Below are 22,595 nucleotides of genomic sequence, written 5' to 3'. Positions count from 1 at the left end.
ATATTCTTTTCCATTATGGTTTATCACAGGACATTGAATAGAGTTCCCTGTGCTGTACAGTAGAACCTTGTTGTCTATCCATTCTATGTATAAAAGCTCACATCTGCTCACCCCAACCTCCCAATCCATCCCTCCCCAACGCCCTCCCCCTTCTCTATGTCCGTGATTCTGTTTCTGTTTTGTGGATGGGTTCATTAGTGTCCTATTTTAGATTCCACATATAAGTGATATCATATGGTATTTGTCTTTCTCTTTCTGACTGACTTCAGTATGATCATCTCTAGGTCCATCCATGTTGCTGCAAATGGCATTATTTCATTCTTTTTTAAGGACAAGTAGTATTCTGTTGTATATAGGCACCACATCTTCTTCACGCATTCATCTGTCGGTGGACACTTAGGTTGCTTCCATGTCTTGGCTATTGTGAATAGTGCTGCTATGGACACAGGGGTGCATGTATCTTTTTGAATTAGAGTTTTGTCTGGATATAGGCCCACGAGTGGGATTGTTGGATCGTATGGTAGTTCTGTTTTTAGTTTTTAAGGAACCTCCATACTGTCCTCCATAGTGACTGTATCAATTTACATTCCCACCAACAGCGCAAGAGGGTTCCCTTTTCTCCACACCCTCTCCAGCATTTGTTATTTGTAGACTTTTTAATGATGGCCATTCTGACTGGTGTGAGGTGATACCTCATTGCAGTTTTGATTTGCATTTCTCTGATAATTAGTGATGTTGAGCATCTTTTCACCATCTGTTAAAATGCTCTTAAGAGCTAATAGTTACATCAGCAAAAGGATCCTTCTCAAAATGAAGAATTAGCAAAAGTTAATTTGCAATCTTGCATTTGAAAAGAGCGACTGATGTTGCTTTCAATTATAGCAATTGAAAATGAAGCTGCTGAGGGCAGAAACAGAGACACAGATGTAGAGCACAAACGTATGGACACCAAGGGGGGAAAGCGGGTGTGTGTGTGTGTATGATGAATTGGGCGATTGGGATTGACGTGTATACACTAATGTGTATAAAATGGATGACGAGTAAGAACCTGCTGTATAAAAAAAAAAAAAAGAAAATTCAAAAAAAGAAAATGAAGATGCTGAAAGTAAAAATTGTGCCCACCTAGTAAATGAACTTGTGGCAAAGTAAGCCAGAACAATCTTGTGATTAGAATGTCACGTTAATAAAATATTGTCATGTATTATATACAGTTATGATACCAAAGATATTATTTTTTGCAATTTAAGTTTATGTTTTTATTCACCCGTCACTATTACTCCTAATATATATTGTCATTCATAAAATATTTTTAAAGGAAAAAGCTTTATATTTTAGTGCCTGTAACTGCACTTCTTTTCTTGCTTTCCATAATTAGGGGCCCTGCATTTTCATTTTGTATCGAGTCCTACAAATCATGTCGCTGAACCTGGGTATATGAGGATGGTATGATGAGGGAGTCCAGGCCTCATATACTTGGTTTCTTTTTTTTCCTTCTGAAAAGTTAGAGGCAAGAAAATGGGGCTTGTGGGGGAATAGACGCAGGGTGGATTCTGAGTGTTGGCGCCAGGGAGAGTTTTAAAGGTTTAAAATGTCAGTTGGAGAATCAGTAAGGGAATGGAGCACTTTCTCCAAGGGCTTTCAAATACTTTCAATATGATAATTTCTGTAAGTTTTTTTTTTTTTTTTTTTTTTTTACTACAGCTATACTATTCATTTTACAGTCAGTCATAAAGAAAATTACATTTGGGAATTATCCTATTCCTGCCAAAACATTTGCTGGGTTTCATACCATGTTGTAAAAAGTGGAATACAATTAGCTTGACTCGATATGAGTCAAGCTAATTGTATTCCGTGTAAATCCGTGCTGTGCTAGGGTCTCATCTGCTGTAGATGACAGAGAATCGGTGTAAAAGTGTGGTGTACACTGTAAAGCCTTTTTAAAGGTACTATAGTCGTTACATTTAGTTTTAGTAAATGATCTCTAAAATGTGAATTTTAAAAATGTATTTTTGTTTGTGAAAGTAGAATTTTCCAAATTATAAAATTGGCATATGCTCTTTGTTGAAAATTTGAAAATTTTGTCACATAGAGAAACAGATGACTCACAGGTCCTTCTTTCAAAGCTGTTATCATTTTGATATGTGTTCTTAGAGATTTTTCCTAGCAAATGAATTAGAATGCACTTGTGATCATATACTTACGTGTTATATAAATTCTTCATAAAAATCATTTTAATATTTATATGATCGCCCCTGTGTTGCTCTGTCACACATGATTTATCCATTTACCTGTGGTGGGGCATTTAGGTTGTTTTCAACTTTTTTTTGTAATTCTATATAACTACCTGAAGATTCCTCATTAAAGTTCATTGCAATTAAAATATTTCTAAAACTAAACTAAATTTAATTATATTCCATTTCTCTGCCTGTCGCTCATTTTCCCCCCTTTTTAACAAACACAGAAAAATGTGACCCACTTACCTATTTGAATCTTAGTTACTAAGACCACTGTGCGTAAAAAAAAATTATTCTTGGAAGGTGAAAAAACACTAAGGCCAACCTCACAGGAAATTACCTTTATGAACTTATTTTCTGTTATACGGCCTCTCAATTGAAATGCCTGAGAATTTCTTAGCAGGGAAGAAAGGCAAAGATTCAGGTATTGCATGATAGGTGAATTACTTAATCAGTGCGGGAGGGAACACAGGCTGGAGACAGGCTGAGGGTCCCTGACAGATATAATAAGCTTTCTGTCATCTCCAAACTATTTAAATGTAAATAGGTCATTTGGAAGCACATTTAGATTTTCCCAAATGACCACGCTAACTAGGAATGTTTCTCTCTCTCTCTCTCTCTCTCTCTCTCTCTCTCTCTCTCTCTCTCTCTCTCTCTCTCTCTCTCTATTCAGCTCAGTCTAACCATACTGGCTGTTCCAGGAAATTTATTTTGTGGTCAGCAGACCTGAAAGAGTTTGCAAACGCCCTGCTCGTATTTGGGATTAGTTTACTGTACAACAGGAATTTGGCTGATCAGAGCTTCAGATTCGTCTGAAGACAATTCTATGTTGCGTGCCTCCCTGAGATGCCTGCTCTCTCACCAGGGCCCGCGTGAAAATAGCTTGGTGGAGTAAACTTATTTTTGTCTTTTTCTTGCCATGAGTTTCCCACAGAAGAGCTGCCCTTTTCTAAAATGAGGTCGACTAGCCATTTATGAGGTTTGACAAGGGACTAATTGGTACTGGAAGTTGATTGGGAGCGTATCTATTTTTATGTTAAAAATCACATACCAAGGAGCACTTGTTTGGCGGCTGGCTTGTCAGACGACTTTCCCCGACCACGGCGTTACCTTGTGGCTGCTGCGTAGGGACACGAGTCGTTATCGCCGCTGGCCAGTGTCACCCAGCTACATGATCTGACACGGTTTTACAGGCAGAGGCAAGACGGCACAGGAACCCTGCCCTCTTGTTTTCACAGATGTGTCTTCCTTAATTTTTCAAGTTAGAGGCTAGAACCAAAATGCATTTGCAGGGGCTTCCCTGGTGGCGCAGTGGTTGAGAGTCTGCCTGCCGGTGCAGGAGACACGGGTTCGTGCCCTGGTCCGGGAGGATCCCGCATGCCGCGGAGCGACTGAGCCCGTGAGCCGTGGACGCTGGGCCTGCGCGTCCGGAGCCTGTGCTCCGCAGCGGGAGAGGCCACAACAGTGAGAGGCCCGCATACCGCAAAAAAAAAAAAAAAAAAATGCATTTGCAGGCCTTTCCTTTGAGGATTGAGCACCATGAAGGCAGGAGCCACTTAAGGAGGGTTCATGCGGAAACCCAGACGAGGATTAGATGTTGCTGTAGGACTGTAGGAGGGGAGGGGGAGTGTTACAGGCCGAGAGAATAAAACGAACGAACACGTGACAGCTGGAAAGAGCCTGAAAGACGGGTGAAATCAGCCAGACAGAGGAGGCGGGAGGAGTCTCCAGCAGAGGTCGTAGCAAGGGTGAAGCACAAGTCGTATCCCCGGTGAGAACTCCTTTAGACTGGCCTTGGTGGGAAAGAGGGCGTCGTTATAGGTTCCTCGGGATAGTACCATGAACCCAGCTGCACAAGGCAGAAATCTCATTCTCCCCCTCGCCCCAGCTTTGAGATATAATTAACAATTTAAAATTGTGTATATTTACGGGTCCAACTAGATGATTTGCTCTATGTATACATTGTGAAATACGCACCGTAATCTCATTAACCTATCCATCACCTCACGTAGTTCCCAATTTCTCTCTTCCTCTCCTTCGTTTCTGTGCTGATCGCATTGAAGTTCTACCTGCTTAGCAGATTTCAAATAGACAGCACAGTGCCCGTAGCTAGAATCTCATTGTTGCAGGTTACGTCTCCAGAACGTGCTCACTGCAGGGTCGTTCTCGATCCCTTCTTCTCCCGTCCTGCCCGCTGTCCGTCGCCAGGTCTCGTTGATTTCACCTTCTCAGTGCTTCTCCAGTCCACGCACCGCTGACCATCTGCACAGCCACCAGTCATCACCATCGCGTCCAGACCTGCGCCAAGGATGCCTGACTGCTGCCCCTGCCTCCAGTCTGCTGCCTCCCCTGCTGCCAGGAGCAGTTGTTTCTCAGACAGAAGTCCGATCACGTCAGTCCTGGGTTTGAAACACTCCGATAATTTCCTATAGCTCTTGGGATGAAGGCTGAAATGACACTCGCGGCCAGAAAGGCTGCGTCAATCTGAGCTCTCCAAGAAGCAGCTGCTAAAGATGGGATTAGACGTGAAAGACGTTTACTGGGGAGAATGCCTGTGAAGAGTAAAGGGGGGCTTTCCTGGTGGCGCAGTGGTTGAGAGTCCGCCTGCCGATGCAGGGGACGCGGGTTCGTGCCCCGGTCCGGGAGGATCCCACGTGCCGCGGAGCGGCTGGGCCCGTGAGCCGTGGCCGCTGAGCCTGCACGTCCGGAGCCTGTGCTCCGCAACGGGAGAGGCCACAACGGTGAGAGGCCCACGTATCGGGGGAAAAAAAAAAAAAAAAAAAAAAAAAGAGTAAAGGGGAGGGTGATTGGGGCTGCCACTTATGGGCTCACACTCTCCACATGTCTTTCGTTACGTCCCGGAACAATGGCTGTTCCATGTTTCCAACCCCTCCCCAACACAGACACCCGTCTACGCCTATTAATCTTTTCTAAAAGTTTATTTTATTCAATTTATTTATTTTATTCAAATCTGCCGGCTTCTGCTGCACAGCAAAGTGACTCAGTTATACATGCATACACTCTGTTTGCAAATATTCCTTCCCATTGTGGTTCACCACAGCGTGTTGAATAGAGTTCCCTGTGCTCTACAGTAGGGCCTTGTTGTTTGTGCATCCAATAGATACTAGCTTACATCCGCTAACCCCAAACTCCCAGTCCCTCCCTCCCACGACCCCCTCCCCCTTGGCAACCGCAAGTCTGTCCTCTAGTCTGTGAGTCTGTTTTCTGTTCCATAGGTAAGTTCATTTGTGTCCTGTTTTAGATTCCACGTATAAGTGACATCGCGTGGTATTTGGCTCTCTCTGTTTGACTTCCTTCACTGAGTATGATCATCTCTGGGTCCACCCATGTTGCTGCAAATGTGTGCCGATTAACCTTTTAGCTGTCAGCTCAGTTCTGGCTTTGCTTGGAGGTTTCCATGACGGGGGCCAAATGTCCCTTTTTCATGCCCTCATAGCACTATGCTCCTGTCCTTCATAGCATTATTTGTGTCACTATTTGATTATTGTCTGTCTTCTCCGCTAGACTGTGAGGTACTTAAGAACAGAAAGCGTATCTTTTTTACTCGGGGATATGTCTCTAGTGCCTAGTGTATAGTTCATGCTCAAAATAGTTTTGTGGAATGAATGAAGAATGAATGGATGGATGGAAAAAAGGACGCTCAGTGTACCTGCTGGTACCTTGGGCACTTTTGGTCTTTTCGGCTACTTCATCTGCCTGGAGCTGATGAAAAGTTGATGACGCTGCCCTTTGATGTGATGTCTGCAGAGTCTAAGAAAATGGCATTGGGTGAATTAGGGTCAGGGAAAGAATGGAAACAAAGAGGCCCGTCTGAGTGCGAGGGGCTGATGAGCCAAATCACGGGAGACATTTTTTCGAAAGAAATGAAGTGCATAGGTCATTTATCGGACATTTCACTTACCTGGAATGGATCAAAGGTGCCTCTGAGGTCTGGAGCCAGGTGACCGGGCTAACGGAGATGCCAGCTCAGAGGCGGGGAGGCGGACGGCAGCTCAGAGGCGGGGAGGCGGGAGGCAGGGCCCGAATCTGAAGACACAGATTTCTCCACGCAGCCAGGCTCTCCCAGTGGACATGGTCAGTGGGCACTTGGAGATGTAGAATGCAGCTGGTGGGAGAGGCCTGAAGCCCTCGGAGGGTCCCCTCTACCGAGAAGCCAGCCACGGCCGCTGGGTTGCAGAGTCTGGGGGGTCTGGGTTGGGCGAGGGGGTAGGGCAGCTCGCCCACACGTGCACCTGGGGTGGGGTGGGGGAGCAGGGAGATGCCCGAGAGGCAGCACCATGGAGAGAAGGAAACGTTGTTTTGGCCTCTAATTAACTGAGCAAACAGTCAGAGGAGCTCCCAGTGCAAAGTGTCCAGGCCGAGATGTAAATTCTGGGTGGGAGCTGATTGGATGGAAGCTAGGGCTCCAGAGGAGATGGAAGGTTTGAAGAGGGTGATGGAAAAGAGACCCTGGAAAATTCTCTGAGCCCCTCGGGAGTGGCTTTCAAGGTCTGTAGCTCTGGCCACGAGCCAGGGTAGGACTTTTGTGCTAGCGCCTCAGAGTAGAAGTGCTGAGAGCAGGGTTTCTAGGAAGGAGAGGGGGAAATTCTCAGCACAGAATCAAGAATAATGGGAACAAATGAAACCAAATTATGCTCCGTATGGTATAAAGTCCCCCAATACCCTTTTTTTCAATACTCTTTCTATTGAGATATAATTTATGTATAATAAAATGTAAAGCTCTTAGGGATATAGTTGAATGAGTGTTGACAACACCTGTGTATATAACCACATACACCACCACCCTGATTAAGATACAAAACATTTACATCACCCCAGAAACTCCTACCTGTGCCCCTACCCCTGCTCCCTCCCCAGACAACTATGGTTCTGATTTCTATTGCCTTATATTCATTTTGTCTGATCTAGAACTTCAAATAAATGGAACCATACAGGGACTTCCCTGGTGGCGTAGTGGTAAAGAATCCGCCTGCCAATGCAGAGGACACGGGTTCGAGCCCTGGTCTGGGAAGATCCCACATGCCGCGGAGCAACAAAGCCCGCGAGCCACAACTACTGAGCTCGCGCACCTAGAGCCTGTGCTCCGCAACAAGAGAAGCCACCGCAATGAGAAGCCCACCTACCACAACGAAGAGTAGCCCCCGCTCGCCGCAACTAGAGAAGGCCCGCGCGCGGCAACGAAGCCCCAATGCAGCCATAGATAAATAAATAAATTTATTTTTTAAAAAAATGGAATCATACAGTTTTACCCTCTGTGTCGGGCTCATTTAGTCTGCATTCAGGTTTTGAGATTCACCCATGTTTTGTGCACAGTAATTGCTGAGTAGTATTCCATTGCATAAATATACTATTCTTTGTTTATCCAGTCCCTTGTTTAGGGACAGGTATGTTGTTTCCAGGTGTGGGTATCATAAATTAAGCTTTATGAACATTCTTATGTAAGTCGTTGAGCAAATATATTTTTTCATTTCTCTTGGAGTGAAATTGCTGGGTCACAAGAGAAGTATATGTTTATCTGACAAATAGTTCTTAAAAATGGCTATAACATCCCATACTCCCACTAGCAATACAGGACCACTTGCTTCACAACCTACTTATTTACATTCCCTTAATGACTAGTGATGTGAACACTTTTTCACGTGTTTATTGGTCATTCATGTATCTTCTTTTTGACACGTCTCTTTAAGTCTTCTGCCATTTTTTTTTTTTTTTTTTTTGTGGTACGCGGGCGTCTCACTGCTGTGGCCTCTCCCGTTGCGGAGCACAGGCTCCGGACGCGCAGGCTCAGCGGCCATGGCTCACGGGCCCAGCCGCTCCGCGGCATGTGGGATCTTCCCGGACCGGGGCACGAACCCGTGTCCCCTGCATCGGCAGGCGGACTCTCAACCACTGCGCCACCAGGGAAGCCCCTTCTGCCATTTTTAATGGATTGTTTGTCATTTTACTGTTGATTTGCAGGAGTTTCTTATATAGTCAGAATATCATGTATTTCTTTGTATTTCTCATGTATTTCTTTGTATTTCTCCAAATCTATAGCTTGCCTCTTTCTTTTCTTTTTTTTTTTTTTTTTTTTTTTGGTTTTATTTTGTGTGTGTGCTAGGCGGGCCTCTCACTGTTGTGGCCTCTCCCGTTGCGGAGCACAGGCTCCGGACGCGCAGGCTCAGCGGCCGTGGCTCACGGGCCCAGCCGCTCTGCGGCACGTGGGATCTTCCCGGACCGGGGCACGAACCCGTGTCCCCTGCCTGCATCGGCAGGCGGATTCTCAACCACTGCGCCACCAGGGAAGCCCTATTTTCTTTTTTAAAATATATTTTTCAAATTTTATATTCCCTTTTTCCAGCTTTTTGAAATATAACTCGACATGCAATGTTCACCATAAACATTGTGTAAGTTTAATGTGTACAGTGCCCTTTCATTTTCTTAATGGTGTCTCTGAAGAGAAGAACTTCTAAATTTTAATGAACTCAGATTTTCGATTTTTTTTTCCTTTATGCTCAGTGCATCTTGTGTCCTAAGAAATTTCTGCCTCTCCTAAGGTGGTAAAGGATAAATAATATTGTAAGACAATTAAAAATAAACCTATGCCTATTTCCTTTCCCTTCGTCCTAAAAAATGATGCTACTTTTAGTTTTAAATTACTGAGATTATACACACCATTTTGGTAAGAAGGTCAAGAAGGAGAACAACAGAAAATTTCGTGTATAAAATGTTTCACTCCACCAAGGTTACCAAACCTCAAAGGCCTGGAAGAAAAGGAATGGGTTCCTTTAAAGACTGGGGGGTGGGGGAGGGATAGATTAGTAGTTTGGGATTGACATATACACACTACTATATTTAAAATAGGTAACCAACAAGGACCTACTGTATAGCACATGGAACTCTGCTCAATAATCTGTAATAACCTAAACGGGAAAATAACTTGAAAAAGAATAGATACATATATATGTATAAATGAATCACTTTGCTGTACACCTGAAACTATCACAACATTGTTTTTTTAAAAAAAATATTTATTTATTTGGCTGCGCTGGGTCTTAGTTGCAGCACAGGGGATCTTCGTTGCCATGTGTGGGACCTTTAGTTGCAGTATGCAAACTCTTAGTTGTGGCATGTGGGATCTAGTTCCCTGACCAGGGATGGAATCCGGGCGCCCTGCACTGGGAGTGCGGAGTCTTAGCCACTGGATCACCAGGGAAGTCCCTGCAACATTGTTAATCAAGTAAGTATACTCCAATATAGAATAAAAAATTTTAAAAAGTAAATAAAGGCTAGGAAAAGAAGCTGAGTTCTCCAAGAACACGCCCCCTCCATTTCCACCAAATGGTACGCGGCTCATTATCAGTAATTTTGGTGCTCCACATAAATCAGTTTTAGTTTGACTTTTTATATCTAACAAACAAAAGAGGAACGCATTGGCAGACTTACTGGGGCAGTCAAGGAATCCACAGGAAAGCTACAGAGCCAGTCTCCAGAAAGGACAGGGGTTACGCAGCTGTGAGGATGCCAGAAGCAGGATCAAACAGGTGAACAGAACTCTGCAGGGGTGATCCACCCCCAGCTGTCTCTATCTTTGGGGTACTCCTCTCCAGCTCAACTTATAAGAGGAAAGTATCTGAATGGCCTAATTTAGTCACATGCCCTCGGGAGGTACAGGGACCTTGGCTGACAGCCCCTCCTTCAAAACTGGATTCAGTAGCGGAAGGGGAGGGCTTCCCTGGTGGCACAGTGGTTAAGAATCCGCCTGCCAATGCAGGGGACACGGGTCCAAGCCCTGGTGTGGGAAGATCCCACGTGCCGCGGAGCAACTAAGCCTGTGTGGCACAACTACTGAGCCTGCGCTCTAGAGCCCACGAGCCACAACTACTGAGCCTGCGAGCCACAACTACTGAAGCCCTTGCTCCTAGAGCCCGTGCTCCGCAACAAGAGAAGCCACCGCAATGAGAAGCCTGTGCACCGCAACGAAGAGTAGCCCCCACTCGCCGCAACTAGAGAAAAGCGCGTGCACAGCATCGAAGACCCAATGCGGCCAAAAATAAATAAATTTATTTTAAAGAAAAATAGCGGAAGGGGATAGTTCCCCCGAGGAAAATCGGGGCACTTCTCCAGGCAGAGGTGGGGCTGGATTCTGGGAGGGCAAAACCAATAAATGCCCAGAACACCTTAACAAAGGTGGAACACACAGCTTTCGACTTGTGTTTGTGTCTCCTGCTTAACAAGATGGCATTGCCTTTATTCACTTATCTTTGAGTCTTCCCTCAAATAACAGGCCTGGTTGGGTTGTATTATATTACTGCCAAGGCCAACATGTGAAAGCAGAGTACCTGACTACAGCTCATCCCAGACCAGCTTTGCTGTTATTCTTGTGATTGTTTTAAATCTTAAAGTTGACCATGCGTTTCTGATTACTTAAAATTGTTCTTCCTAAGTTGAAATGCAGAAACTCTGTAAAATCTAATATTAAGTGGGGAAAAGGGAAAACACTAAATAAAACTTGATCAGGACTGGAAGCGGATTAAGAGTAATATAAACATGTTTTTGTGTAATGGATTCCCTCTTTTCAAAGTTGCTTAAAAAGTTATGTTTCGGGCTTCCCTGGTGGCGCAGTGGTTGAAAATCCGCCTGCCGATGCAGGAGACACGGGTTCGTGCCCCGGTCCGGGAAGATCCCACATGCCGCGGAGCAACTAAGCCCGTGAGCCATGGCCGCTGGGCCTGCGCGTCCGGAGCCTGTGCTCCGCAACGGGAGAGGCCACAACAGTGAGAGGCCCGCATACCGCAAAAAAAAAAAAAAAAAAAAAAAGTTATGTTTCTTGGGACCTCCCTGGTGGTCCAGTGGGTAAGACTCCAAGCTCCCAATGTAGGGGATCCGGGTTCGATCCCTGGTTGGGGAACTAGATCCCACATATGTGCCACAACTGAGAGCCCTCATGCCGCAACTAAAAGATCCTGTGTGCTGCAACTAAGACCTGGCGCAGCCTAAATAAATAAATAAAATATTTTTTTAAAGACTTGAGAAAAAGTTATATTTCTTTTTTTTTTGCTCAGCGGCCATGGTTCACAGGCCCAGCCGCTCCGCGGCATGTGGGATCCTCCCGGACCAGGGCACGAACCCGTGTCTCCTGCATCGGCAGGCAGACTCTCAACCACTGCGCCACCAGGGAAGCCCTATATATATATATATATATACATATATATATATATATATATGTATATATATATATATATGTGTGTGTGTGTGTGTGTGTGTGTGTATAACTGAGTCACTTTGCTGTACACCTGAAATTAACACAACATTGTAAATCAACTACAGTTCAATTAAAAAAAGAAGAATTTGGAAATTGTGCTTTCCCACCTTGAGCAGTGCGATGCTGTGGGTTCTTGTGTAACAGACACTCGCTCAATCCCGCACCTTTGGGAACAACTCCCTTCTGGAGGCGGGTGGGAGGGAGCGTCTGGAAGTCACACACCTGCGGCACAGACCACACTCGGTGCACCGAGGAGAGTCCACTGGCCCCTCGACGTCGATGGAGAGTGCACCACATACCAGGTGGGCGATTGCAGGAACCCCAGACATGCCGATGTAACTGATGTAACGCTGGAAACGAAACAAAAATAATTAAAATCTGGGTCTTTCCTGGGTTTCCTCTCTTTGTGGGTGTCTATGTTGTGTTTGCTTATGTATCGCCGTGTGTGTGCGCGTGCACACGCCTGTGCGCGTGCGCGTGCGTGTGTGTGTTCCTCTGGCCTCAGTACACTTGGCCTCTCTTTTTAACTATCATCGTTGCTGGATCTAACTTTGTTCTACTGGTTTCCATCCTGGGGGACGGGGACGGGAGTGTGTTGTGCAGCTTCTGAAGAGAGCAGGGCCTTAACGCCAGAAAGGACTGGAACACACATGCCAGTTATGCTACTTAATAGCGAGGCAACTTTCATCCAAGTACTCAGCATCTCTGAGCCCCATTTTCTGGGCTGGTCGGTGAGAATTCCGTTTTTCCTTCTCGGTGCGTGGCAGGCTTGCGCCGTTGGTCCCCCTGGGATTAGGAGGGGCCACGCGCTTGCTTTGGCCAGTGAGTTGAGAGTGCGAGCAGACATGTCATTCCTGGGGAGGAGCCTGTAAGCCATCGCCGTCTTGCCTTTTCCCCGAAAGATGGCAGAGTTGTCTGGTCCCTGAGTGAGTCCAGCGCCCACCAACCCAAGTCACACGTGGCATCACCATGTTGTTTGCAGCCACTGGGATTTGGGGGTTATGTATTGCTCGGCGTGAATTCGCCCATCCTGGCTGATGTTTCCCAGTACGAATAGTGAGATGGTAAGATTTACCGCCAGGGTTGGTGTGGGGATTATCAGTGCCCAGTGGCTCTTACTACTCTTATCCTCGTCCTCACGGCTCTTAGCAGACGCTCCACCCGCACCTCACGTGTGGCTCCCTGTCGTCCATGGCGCTCCGGCCGGATTCACTTCCCCACCCTGCCACTTTCCCTCTTTTACTGTGGAACACTGGCTCCACTGTGTTCAGACCCTCTAGATTGCTCCTCATCTCTTTCCTCCAACGGGAAACAGAATTTTAGAGCTGAAAGGGACCTCCGCTCTCTAAGAATCTGCAGACACAAACCCTCAACCTCACTCCCCAGCCACCAAGCATCCACAGACACCCTGACATCCTAGACCCCATCGTCGGTACCCCTTCTGTCCCTCCCTGAGAGTTCTCATAGACACTGTCCTCTTCAGCTGTCGGCATCTATTTCCTAAGGACGCCTGATCACCTCTGGCCCCAAGGAGCCCGTGGTCACTCGGCTGCTCCCACACTCAGCTCGGACACCTCCCTTCCTGCACCCTCCACGGTTCATGCATGCTAGCACTGCTTCCTACCCATGTACCTACATCTTCTTCTTTCTTTTCCCTTCTAACCATCTCCACCCCTACCTCAACAGTTTGTCGAAACACCAGACACTCACAGCCCCCTGGGAAGCCTCAGCAGGCCATTTCTCTTCTCTTGTTCCTGGCTAACGGCCAGTTAAGCAGGAAAACAGTGAACGGTACAGACCTGCGACTACATGCTGTGTGTGTTGCCTGAAACTGAAATAAGTGACTTTTCCGGAGCAGCTGGCTTTCGTGTGCACCCTTACTTCTCAGAAACCCCTCCTTGCGTGGCCTCTGGTTCTCTTCCTGGCCACACTTCACCTCTCTCTTCAACGGTTCACTGTTCTCTGTCCACTCATTTAGTTGGCCATCCCTAGCGTTTTGTCCTTGGGACTCGTTTTTTTAAAAAAAAATTAATTTATTTATTATTTATTTATTTATTTTTGGCTGCGTTGGGTCTTCGTTGCTGCGCGCAGGCTTTCTCTAGTTGCAGAGAGCGCGGGCTTCTCATTGCGGTGGCTTCTCTGGTTGTGGAGCACAGGCTCTAGGCGTGCGGCTCAGTAGTTGTGGCACGTGGGCTCAGTAGTTGTGGCTCGCGGGCTCTAGAGAGCAGGCTCGGTAGCTGTGGCGCACGGGCTTAGTTGCTCTACGGCATGTGGGATCTTCCCGGAGTAGGGATCGAACCTGTGTCCCCTGCACTGGCAGGTAGATTCTTAAACACTGCTCCACAAAGGAAGTCCCGGGACTCTTTTGGCTACACTCTTTCTCCCAAGGGATCTCATCTACCCTTTGGCTCCTACGACCATTTAAATGCAGATGACGCCCAATGACCAGCGCCAGCTTCTCTTTAGACAGAGCTCCAGAAGTAGCTATGCGGAGTCCCATTAGACCTAGGGACACCTTAAACTGAACACGCCCTCAAGCAAATAACTTTTCTCCTCCGACCCCAAATCTGTGCTGTCCCTTCTATTTTGAGCTGGCTTACGGCATTACCGTGTACCTGTCTCCCGACTTAGAAACCTCGGTGTTTTCCTCACCTCCTTCCTCTCGACCCCTACAAACAGCTGCCAAATCTTGCTACTTCTAATTTTAAAGTACCATTTGATTCTGTCTCTCCCAAACTCTATGCTACTGGCTTAAAATAAGCTCAGCATATCTTCTTTGGACTGTTTTTGCAACCCGGTCTGTAATCTGTTGTCCTGATAACATTTTCCCCCATCCACGTTCTCTAGCTTGCCACTGTTGTTACAGAAAACAAAGCTAATCAGGTCTCAGTGTAAATGCTTCCGGAGGCTCTGTATGCCCAGAGGGAAAAATTCCAACTATGTCGTTTGACTACAAAGCTCTTAACCTCCTGGCTCATCTTCTTCACCTTGATTTGTTTCATGCATTCACATGCTAGGTTCCTGTCCCTCCCAGGCCCACCACTTCCAGCACAGACGTTGCACTTTCAGAAGTCCATATATATTTTGTTTCGAACGGTCCCCTTTCCTCCTCTCTACCCCTATTCACTTGAAAACTTCCTACATCTGTTAAAACCAAGTTTAAGCATCACATACTTGGTGAAGCCTTCCCCAGTTCTTCCAATTCCTCTCCTGCTGTTCTGCCCCTTTGGCTCCCAGGGCACTTTAGATTTGCTGCAGACTACTACTTCATTCTTCTATTCACGTTTGTCTCTCACCCTAGATAGACTGTAAGCATCTGATGATCAGAGAACTGGAAAAAAGTTGTTTAATAAATGTTGATATGTGAACGCAGAGTTGTTTTTGGTACCAGTCTCTTCTTTTCTTTTCTGTTCTTCTTACTACATCTGTAAAAGGCAATCAACCTGAAGTCAGATTTTTCATGCCTCTGGGCTCACCAGCTAGAGCAGGGCTGTCCGATCATATAGCCATGAGCCTCATGTGGCCACTAAACCCTGAAGTACAGCTAGTCCAAGTTGAAAGAAGCTGTTAAGTGTAGAATACACACTGGATTTTGAAGACAATATGAAAAAGAGAATGCAAAAATATCTCACTAATAATTTTTTAAATTACTCACATGTTGAAATGATAGTATTTTGGATACACTGGAATAAATAAAATGTACTATTAAAATTAATGTCACCTGTTCCGTTTTCTGTCTTTAAAGTGGCTACTAGAATATTTGAAAGTACATATGTGGCATGCATCATATTTCTATTAGACATTTTTGTACCCCTTCAATCCATCATGTAGATCATTTCTTGGTGGTAAGCCTTTTTTTTTTTCTTCTTTCTTTTCTGAATCCTTGCAGTGGGGGAATTTTCTGAGGGAAAAGACACTAAAAAATAATGTTTGTTAACTGCTTACTGCTGGACTGACTTTCCCAAAACACCCTCCCCCCTTTTTCTCCACGCTACTCTCCTAGTTGAAGAATCTACAGCTTTTCTATTGTGAACTGCATCGAGGCCAGTTTGCTTTGTGTGGGGTGGTAAGCTTCCTTCAATCCTGCTGCACCTGACTTAGCCAGCCTCGTCTCTCACTTATCTTAAGTAGCACCCCGTCCTCGCACCTGTTTTCCAAGCTACTTGAAGTCGCTGTGTCTCTGCACCTGCTGCTCTTGTGCAGAATCTCCCTCCCTGGACCCCTTCTAAATCAAGCCAGCCTTCAAGACGTGGATCCTAACTTCTACCTCCCACATGAGTGTTTTTCTGTTTATTGGCACTCACCCTGATGTCCTCCTAGTTACTATTTGTTAGAGCCATGCAGTTTAAGCTGGAATTTGTTCATTTACTCGGCATCCACACTGCCATCACCATTCAATGTAATTCCACAAACATTTTTCTGTGCCAGAAATGGGGCTAGGTGAGCACTGGGGTGGGGGGTGGTGGCACCTTTCTGCAGGGCCTGGGCTAGGAACTGGCCGTATAATGCACAGATTCCTGCCCAGGGCCTTTCTTAGCGTCTGCCCCACAAGACCCAGGCAAGACCCATGTTTATTCTGATTTCATAAGCCCCATGTTAGAAATTGCTAATAAGCCACAACACGCCAAAACATTCAAAGTTCCTCACCCAGGGTTCATATCCCATGGGCCTGAACTGGGCAGCTCTGGACTCCAACCAAGAGTGTCTTCTTTCCCTAAAGGTCACTGTTGATCCAGCTTCTCCTTAAAGCGACACGGCCCAGGGCCCTTGGTTCCACGGCCACGCTCCCTCCCCTCCCTGTGGGAGGAAGGCCTTACTGCTTTGGGTCTGAACCTCAGCTCCTGCACGGAGCAGCTCGTAACCTGGCCACGTGCCCTCACTCCTCCGGGCCTCATGGTCCTCGTCTGCACCACGAGGAAAACACTATCAAGAGGGCTGTTAAAAAGATTAGACGACTTAACAGTTCGCGGCACAGACTGATCGTCAATCAACGCTGGCCCTAAATACACGTCACATCCCCTACAACGTAAGAGGCGATTTTGTCTATTGATTCCATGCGGGTCTCTAGCTTCTAGGTCGGCGCCTGTTTCCAAAGTGCCCGTGAAGAAACGTTGAATGAAAGAATCCACCCGATCACTTATTACTTCTGCCTTTCCAATGTCGTGCCGCAAGAGCAGAGGCAAGGAAGCACATGGAAAGGTCTTTCTTTAGCGGGTCGGACCCGACGCCCCCAGCGATAACCGTATCTGCAAAGCGGGGAAGCCCATCGCGGGCAGCGCGCCGCATCTTCCCAGCACAACGTGGGCGAAAGCCTGGAGCGGAAGCACCCGGCTGGCCGGGAGGCCCGGCGCATGCGCAGAGCGCCGGCGCCACTCCTTCCTTCCGGCGGCGCCGCCCGGAAGCCTCGGCCCCGACTCCTCCCCCTCGCCGGCTCGGCGGTGCGTGCGGAGCCGGCCGGGCGAGGAGGCGGGATAACGTCGGCGCGGTCGCCGCTGCCGCCGCCCCTCCTCCTGTTCCAGCCGCCGTCGCCGCCGCCGCCGCTTCACGGCCGAGTTCTCGCGGCCCCGGCGGCGCCCGGCGTGTCCAGCTGCGCGGCCCCCACCCGCGTCCGCCCCGCCGCCGCGATGGCGACTCGCTCATGCCGGGAGAAGGCGCAGAAGCTGAACGAGCAGCACCAGCTCATCCTGTCCAAGCTGCTGAGGGAGGAGGACAACAAGTACTGCGCCGACTGCGAGGCTAAAGGTAGCGCGGCGTGACCTTCGGGGCGGGGGCGGGGCCCCTCAGCGACACCCCGGCGTCCCGGGCACGGCCCGAGCGGGCGGCCGGGCAGGTGCCTCCGCGGGTGGGGCCGCCGGGCGGGCCGCGTCCTGCGCTCGGGCTGCGGCGCTGGGCGCCCGGGGCAGGGCTGACGGTGCGGTGGTCGGAGCGCACTGAGTACGGCAGCCGGGGCGGGCGATGAGCGTCGGCATTCATCCGTAGTGTGTTCTAGTCTGGCTTTTAGCCGGAACCAGGAAGAATTTCGTTATGTGAGTCTCTTGGACGCTGGGCTTCTGTTCCTGAAGCCTTTAATTCGATTCTCTCCGACACTTAGTTGGGGGGAGTATATATGTGGACACTGGTTTGTGTGCCCCTTAAACGTTGAAGGTGCAGTTTCAAGATCCAGAGACGAGAAGAACCTAATTTTAGTTTGTTCAGTCGGAGGGCTTCTGCCTCAGTCTTTGAAATAGAGGCGCTATTTTTGGCCTGTATGTTTTGGCTTTGGAGATGTGATGTATATTTAATGTCTTATAAGTAATCTCACGGGAAAAATGTTTCAGAGTTTTAAAAAAACCAAACGTGTCCTACGGCTTGGCAGTAAAATCTTGCTTATTTGTAGGTTTGGTTGGTTTGGTGAGAGATCGGGGGTTCTCCAGAGCAGCAGCCAGCCTTTGGGAACGTCATTTAAGATTTCTGCACTGTTTGACCTAGACCTTTCCTGAAGCTTTCCTGTAGCTTTCCTGATCTTCCTCAATAGTGTACAAATAAGTCACGTCTCCGTGGGCAGGTAATGTTTGATGAGACAGCCACACAGCATCGGCAGGTTCCTCTACTACAGCTCCTGGGCTACTCGGAGGTCCTGTGGCTAGACTGTGTAACTGGACCATTTGATGAGCACTTTTCAATATCATAGTAGGTCGATTGGGCCAACCTTATATTTACCTTTCAGGTGATGAGTTGGAAACGCCTGACTATTGCACTAGTATTTGTTTACCTGATATTGATTATGTGTGTGGTTTTCGGGGAACACTGTTCGGTACTGAGGCTCAGTTGCTCACTTACCACTGCACTAGTAAAACCTTGGAAAATGGGCCTTTAAAAGGCCCGAAAAAGGAAGGAGCTGAGGTTTTATAGTATGCATTTTGAGTAATAAGTAGCATAGTTAGATAGAGATGCTAGTAAGCATTACATCTCTTCATTAAAAATTGAATAAGTTTCAGTAGTTACCTTCCTTTATGTATAGAAATCATTCAAAAATATTTTTTGTTCGAGTTTCTTGCCGCCAAAAGGTATTTTGTAAAATCAGATTTTCACTAATGCTTCCTAAAATAATTTATAGGTTTAAAAAAAGCCATTATTTACCACATGTTGACGTTTCCATTTACTCTTTTTGGGGTGGGAGAAGGAGAATCAGGTGCTTCTCAAATCAGGACCAAAACGTTACTTCTTCTGACCGGAGGTATTAGGGAGCATTAGTTTTGCTCACTAGTCGCGTTGCCGCTGAGGTCAGTGATACGTATTGAATAGATGTCTTTTTTATTTTGGTTTTGTGTGGTCTTCTGTTTGTGGGTTTGTTTGTGTTTGAGAAGTGGAGAAGGTGGGAGAGAAGAGAGTAGCACCAGGCGCTCCAGGATGTGCCCTGAAAGGCGTGACCACCACGGTCATGATTTAGAAAGGTCACCACTTTTTCCTGTTGCTGATAGATCTAGAATTGTGTTAAAATGATCTAAATTGTTTCACTGTTTTATCTTGATCCTTCAGGGGAAAACAAATTACAGTTCAAACCACTTGTTGGTTGAATGAGACTTGATTTCATAGTCGTCATAATTTAAAAAAATTGACATGATTGGGCGGTTGCTATGAGTAAATATATTTTGTAAAGTTTTTGAGTCTTTGGTATGATCCGGCTCCATTAGGGAGCTCGCTTAGTGGAATTCTTGACTTATTACATGATTTTTGGATCCATTATTATGTATGCCAGGTGACACAGTAAATGTAGGTAGTAGAATTATGATTATATGTACTTTTAAAAGACATGCTAAAGGTCTTATTTTACAGCTTAGTTATTATAAAGCGATTCCATACGGTATATATGAACTGATGTTTTCCTCACTGCCTAATAAACTACATCAAGCTTTTCATATACTTCGAAGCTACTTCCTAGTTAATTCAATTTTCTTTCTTAAAAAGAATGCTTCCTCCACTGCTCTTTGTACCAGAGCTAAAGTTTAGGGCTAGAGATCGCCCTTTTCTGTTGCCTTTTACTAACCGGCAGGAGCCTGTCGTTTGGGTTGCGCAATTTTCTTACTGCGTCCCCAGCGTGTGCTTCCCCGTTGGATAGTATTTGCGAGGTGAGGAAGGAGAAAAGGATGGCATAGGTGCCAGTTTCCTGCTCTTGGTCCTACTCTTAGCAAATCTGTTGAGAGACTGGAGAATAAGGACAGGTAGATGGTACCGCCCTTCCTCTCCCTGGCCTCGTTTGGGGCTCTGTGGGAGTTTGAAAGCAGTTCTGTTGCTTACCGGTTGGTGGCACTTTATGGAGCAGTGAGGATTTGGAGCCAGCCCCTTGGCGACTTCAAAGTTTACTTTTCAGTGTTTAAAGTTTCGTCTGTGGTTAATGCTAGCTGTGATTCTGAGCACGTATGGGTTGGCATGAAAATGTGTCTACGTTTTGGGGGGTCAGAAGCAGAAGGTGTTTGAACCCTAGAGACTGCCTGGTGTGGAGAGGTTAAGCTCTTGGCCCAGATCTCCCACTCATTTCTTCACTCCAGACATCTTGACTTGAGGACACACTGCTGCGCGCTGTATTGGATTAGAGGACTGAACATGTTTCTAAGACCTGAAGGAGCTGGTTTAGTGGGGCTGCATTTTTGCTCATGAATAATTCCAAACCAGCGTGCTCAGTGTTAGAATAGTGGTCGTGAGGAGTGCCGCCCTCTCCACTTACTTTGGGTTGCTCTTCTCCTTGCACCCTGACTTTTGTGCCTCGGTTGTCTTCACAGCTCCTAGAATGCTGTCTCAGGGCCTTTGCACATGATGTTTCTTCTGCCCAGGAAGCTCTCTAACAAGCTTTTACCTGGTCAGTTTACCTATCTTCCAGTTTCTGCTTAAGTGTCTCTTTAAGGGAAAGGATTCTCCCTGATCTTCTGGGTTAGGCGAGGCTTCCCGCTTATACATGTGAGACGCACCCTGAGTCCTTTATTACACTTACCACAATTATAATTAAACATTATTTGGGTAGTTATTGGGAAATCAGGGGTTGGATTATAGCTGAAGAGGGAAGAGACCTCGTCTGTCATGTTTTGCCTTGTAGGCCCAGCCCTTGGCACAGTGGGTGACATATAGTAGTTCACGCGACTCAGCGAATATCTTTTGAAAGAGCGGATGTGAATGAGCACAGAGCTGCGGGCAGGCAGTAGGTGTGCGGACGCGATGCACATCTGGGCATGAGGAGCGGCCTGCCTGGAAAGACTCCCAGAAGCAGCCTCCTTTGAGCCCGGCTCTGAGCGTGGGGTGGAGAAGAAATTAAAGGGCACAGTCAGGTGTGTAAAACAGCATGAGAGGTTTCCGTACGACCCTTTTTTAGGTAAAGTGTTTTTACGCATGCTCACATTTGGTGGTGGCAGGTCAGAGCAAGAGCTGGAGTGGTGAGAGTTGGCTGGCAAGTCAGCTGGTTGTAACAGTGGTCCCGGCAAGAGTGTAAGAGGACCTGAGCTCTCTTAATGTGAATGTACCGTAAGTCAGACCACAGGGCAGGAAACAGAACCACCATAGCTGTCATATAATTTCTATTAAGGAATAGGCTGCTCACAGCATCGTTGAAAGGGCTGGAGGAACAAAAGTCAGGGAGCCACTACTGGACTTATGGTTTCAGGGGCACACGCTGTTGCTCCTGCCACCACTGCCCTCCCTGGCTTCTCCTCCCGGAACTGCTCGGAGAACCAGGACTGAGGCTGCTGCGGCCAGTGTCTGTTAGACGTTTTTGTCGGTTGCCCCGACTGTAGAAAGACGGCCTCTGCTGCGCTTGTGCCTTCCATGTGCAGACCACTGGCCGACCTCACTGATGTCCAGTCCCTTGCCTTCACGGGAGCCTTTTAGCTTTCTAGCCTCTTCACAGGTTAGAAACGTGAAGTGGAGGTTGTGAGACCCAGTCCTAGAGTCCACTGGGGGTAGCTGAGGACGGGGAACGTTTTTCATTAAGTGTTTGATACTTAAGAGTTCTTATATAAACCTATTTTAAAGTAATTCTTATTAAAAAGTAAGGTTCACCTTGAGGTGTTTATGATGATGTTGATGCTTGTAGGATAAATTCTTGTAAACAGAAGTCTGTGATTATAGTTCATCTAAAGAGACCTGCCAATCTAAAAGTTCCCCCAGAATGCTATACTTCAGTCTTATGGGTCCGTTCATATAATTATGTAGATTCCCGAGGTTTCCTTGATGATTATGTGCAGAGTTCTGGTGTTGGAGCTGCGATGGAAACCACGGGTCTCTCTGACTCATCAGTTTATAACTTTGACTGCATGTGGTCCCCTGCTTTTTTCCTCCCAATACTACTTCTTTGTCTTTTTCTTTTTTTAAGATTAAAATGTTCTTTCACTACTTGATTTCATTAATTAAGTAAATTTACATCTCCTTAATTCTTGCTGTACAAGATACGTATATCGCCCTTACTGACCTGTACAGACTTGAACCCATGCTTTCTATAAGGCAGGGGCAGATATCTGATATTGTACTTGTATATTGACTACACTCTAAACTCAAGCCTCTTCCTGCTGCTGCTGCTGCTAGTGTTTTCCCTGGATAGAATCAACTCATTTTTCTCTACATTTCTCAACAGAAGATCAAAGAAACTTGGAGGCCATTTTGTTTAAGTTGGAGTTACTATCGAAAGTGTTGCCTGCCTTACATTCTGACCACTTTAAATTAAAGAGTTGATTTAACACACTTAAATTTTGTTGATAAGTCTGTATTTTCTGGTCACTGCAAAGATTAAGCATCATGTCAGGTACTGTCAGGCATGCTAAAAAGTTTTGCACGTGGCACACAAAGTAGTTAGGGATCTCAATAGATACGAAACAATGATCAGTTAAATACTAATCTATTTGTAGATTATAGGTTCAATAAAAATTTAGTATGGGGAGAACTCACTGTGACTTGGAGAAGGTAAAACTGTAAGGTTGGAAGTTCAAATTAAAAAAGCAAATAATATTACGTATATACAAGTAAATTATATAGTGCTTCCTTCTTGCCAGGCACTGGTGTGATCATATATTTTACACGTATTAATTAACATATATAGTTAATCCTCAAAACAGTCTTTTGAGGTAGGTAATATT

At 46.4% G+C, this 22,595-nt stretch overlaps 1 protein-coding gene across 7 annotated transcripts in view; it reads left to right on the top strand.

Annotated features, from left to right (window-relative positions):
* Window positions 1-22,595, top strand: part of SMAP1 (small ArfGAP 1) — a 220,853-nt gene that overhangs the window by 60,316 nt on the left and 137,942 nt on the right. The window contains exon 1 of one of the 7 annotated variants that reach the window (XM_059083834.2): window positions 16,917-17,241. The exons of 4 other annotated variants lie outside the window; for them this stretch is intronic. In XM_059083834.2, the coding sequence (XP_058939817.1) occupies window positions 17,124-17,241 (118 nt within the window). In that variant the 5' untranslated portion in view covers window positions 16,917-17,123. Of the gene's footprint in view, window positions 1-16,916; window positions 17,242-22,595 lie in introns of those variants that run through there. 2 more of the 7 variants (XM_059083835.2, XM_059083833.2) reach the window with 2 other exon arrangements.

Source organism: Kogia breviceps, chromosome 13, assembly GCF_026419965.1.
Source record: "Kogia breviceps isolate mKogBre1 chromosome 13, mKogBre1 haplotype 1, whole genome shotgun sequence".
Lineage (NCBI taxonomy): Eukaryota > Metazoa > Chordata > Mammalia > Artiodactyla > Physeteridae > Kogia > Kogia breviceps.
This window is presented reverse-complemented; position numbering and strand designations above follow the sequence as displayed.